The 2,106-nt window shown below is 40.4% G+C and overlaps 1 protein-coding gene across 1 annotated transcript in view; it reads left to right on the forward strand.

The window, feature by feature from the left end:
* The window catches only part of LOC123033662 (vomeronasal type-2 receptor 26-like), a 14,243-nt gene extending 12,480 nt beyond the window's left edge, over positions 1 to 1,763 (forward strand). The window contains exons 6-7 of the mRNA XM_044450377.1: positions 747 to 1,598; positions 1,743 to 1,763. Of these exons, the coding sequence (XP_044306312.1) occupies positions 747 to 1,598; positions 1,743 to 1,763 (873 nt within the window). The remainder of the gene's footprint in view (positions 1 to 746; positions 1,599 to 1,742) is intronic.
* The last annotated feature ends 343 nt before the right edge of the window (positions 1,764 to 2,106 follow it).

Genomic DNA, 2,106 nt, shown 5'->3' on the forward strand with positions numbered 1-2,106 from the left:
TGGCAATTAATGGCAGAAAATTTCCCATTGCATATGTGGAATGGAAAGTTCTTCTGCTTGTATGTGGCATACTGTTCAGTGGTAGTATTACTTCTCTCTTCTTAGTTTATGATTGGATTCGTTGTTGGGTTTTGTTCTTTTGTTCTTCGGGTTTTTGTTTTGTTTTTTTTTGCCTTGCATATCAAACAGTTTTGTGAATAAATTGGCTATTCATTTAAGTGTACCTAATATGGATGTTGCTTCTTCGCTTACCTTGTCGCCACTGAATATGTGTGAACATCACAGTAGAAATACATCATTGTTGTAGTGCAGCCTCCTGAACCCCCCTCCCCCATTTGCACAAGTCATCTTCAATTTGTTTCATGCCTGATGTTTCACCAACAACACAAATGCACACAAATGGGAGAGGCAAATTCGGTCCTGTTCCACCACCCAGGTTTCAGTCAAATGCAACCTTTGACATTTTGGTTTCTCCGTAGACATTCTTAAGTATTCTTCAGATGCTGAGATAGTCTATTTTCATAGCTACAGAATGAGATGTTATGACGTCCATCCAAACACACCTGGACATTAGAAATGTTTGTCACTTCTTCAACCAGAGATCTCACCAAAAAATTAAACCATGGGAGCATTTTCTTCTGTGCAATGTGGGGCAATATATCACATGCAACATCCTCCCCACCCCACCCCACCCCACCCAAGGTTTTCTGACTCATATGTTGTCCAGTTTTCTTCATTTTTCATAGCTCACATATAGCTCTGCTCTGAGAATGGACACAACTTCCCAAATTGTCTTCTTCCATTGGATGTTCCCCAGTGGGGACTATCAATATAGAGGGATTATCCAGCTTCTGCTGCATTTTATGTGGACATGGATTGAGCTGATTTACCTTAATACTGGAACTGTGACAGAAGAATTGATGTGGAGCGTGTTTCCGATGTTTTCCATAAGCGGTATCTGTTTTGACTTTGTGAAAAAAGTTTCTGTTTATTCCACTGACATGTGTGACCTTGTGTTGGGAGGACACAGAACCATCAGCACAGCTATGGAAAGCAATGCCAATGCTGTGATATTTCATGGGGAATTTCACAGTATGATAAATCTAATACTTTTGCTTAGTGGTGCACAGTTCGAAAATATACCAGGGAAGGCCAAAATCTGGATTATGACAGCAGATGCAGATTTCACACTCCTTCCTTTTCAAAGAACTTTGGATATGCATGCTATCCACGGTTCAATATCCCTCTCCATTCATTCAGAGCAGGTGTTGGAATTCCAGCAATTTCTTGAGAAGAGGAACCCTACTTGGGAAAAGAATGATGGGTTTCTGGTGGACTTCTGGCAACAGGCATTTAATTGCATGTTCCCCAGTCACAACACAGAGTTGACTGCTGAGGACATCTGCACTGGGGAGGAGAAGCTGGAGAGTCTTCCTGCATCGGTGTTTGAAACGAGCATGACTGCCCACAGCTACAACGTCTACAATGCAGTCTATGTAGTTGCACATGCGCTGCATGCCATGCATTCATCCCTGCAGGAGCGTCGAGAAACAGTGAATGGTGGAAGGCAAAAACATCCCCAAAGGCACTTGTGGAAGGTAATTGAATTGTGGAAAAGGAAAAGCCAACATAGATTTGATCTGACCTCAGAAATCCTATCTTCAATACGAACCAAGCATGATGTTTCTGTAGAAGTGTGTGCCTTGCTTTGCTTCAATTGTTAAATGTTGCCTTATTTGCAGAACAGATATGAGGATTCTTAACTGCAAAAGCATGTGCCAAAGAAATTCCTTCTCCTTTTAAAATGACTTACTGGAACTGACTAATGGAGTTTCCTTCTCATGCTTCCCTTTGCCTTTATATTCATACCATTGGGAGCCTTCAGTCATGCATCTTATGCTCTGTCTTTCTTTGTGGGTTTGCATATGAATATGTGGACTGTGTAAAATATCATTGTTCTCTTATTAACATTAATGGAGTAATAACAGTAGCTTTTTGAAATTCCAGTAGCTTTTAACTGTAGATATCCGATTTTTTGAAATTCCTTAATTGCAAGCATACATATTATTAGCTCAGATAAAACTTGATAGTAGGACTATCAAATTG

The sequence above is a fragment of the Varanus komodoensis genome, unplaced genomic scaffold (genome assembly GCF_004798865.1).
Source record: "Varanus komodoensis strain SLA01 unplaced genomic scaffold, ASM479886v1 scaffold646, whole genome shotgun sequence".
Taxonomy (NCBI): domain Eukaryota; kingdom Metazoa; phylum Chordata; class Lepidosauria; order Squamata; family Varanidae; genus Varanus; species Varanus komodoensis.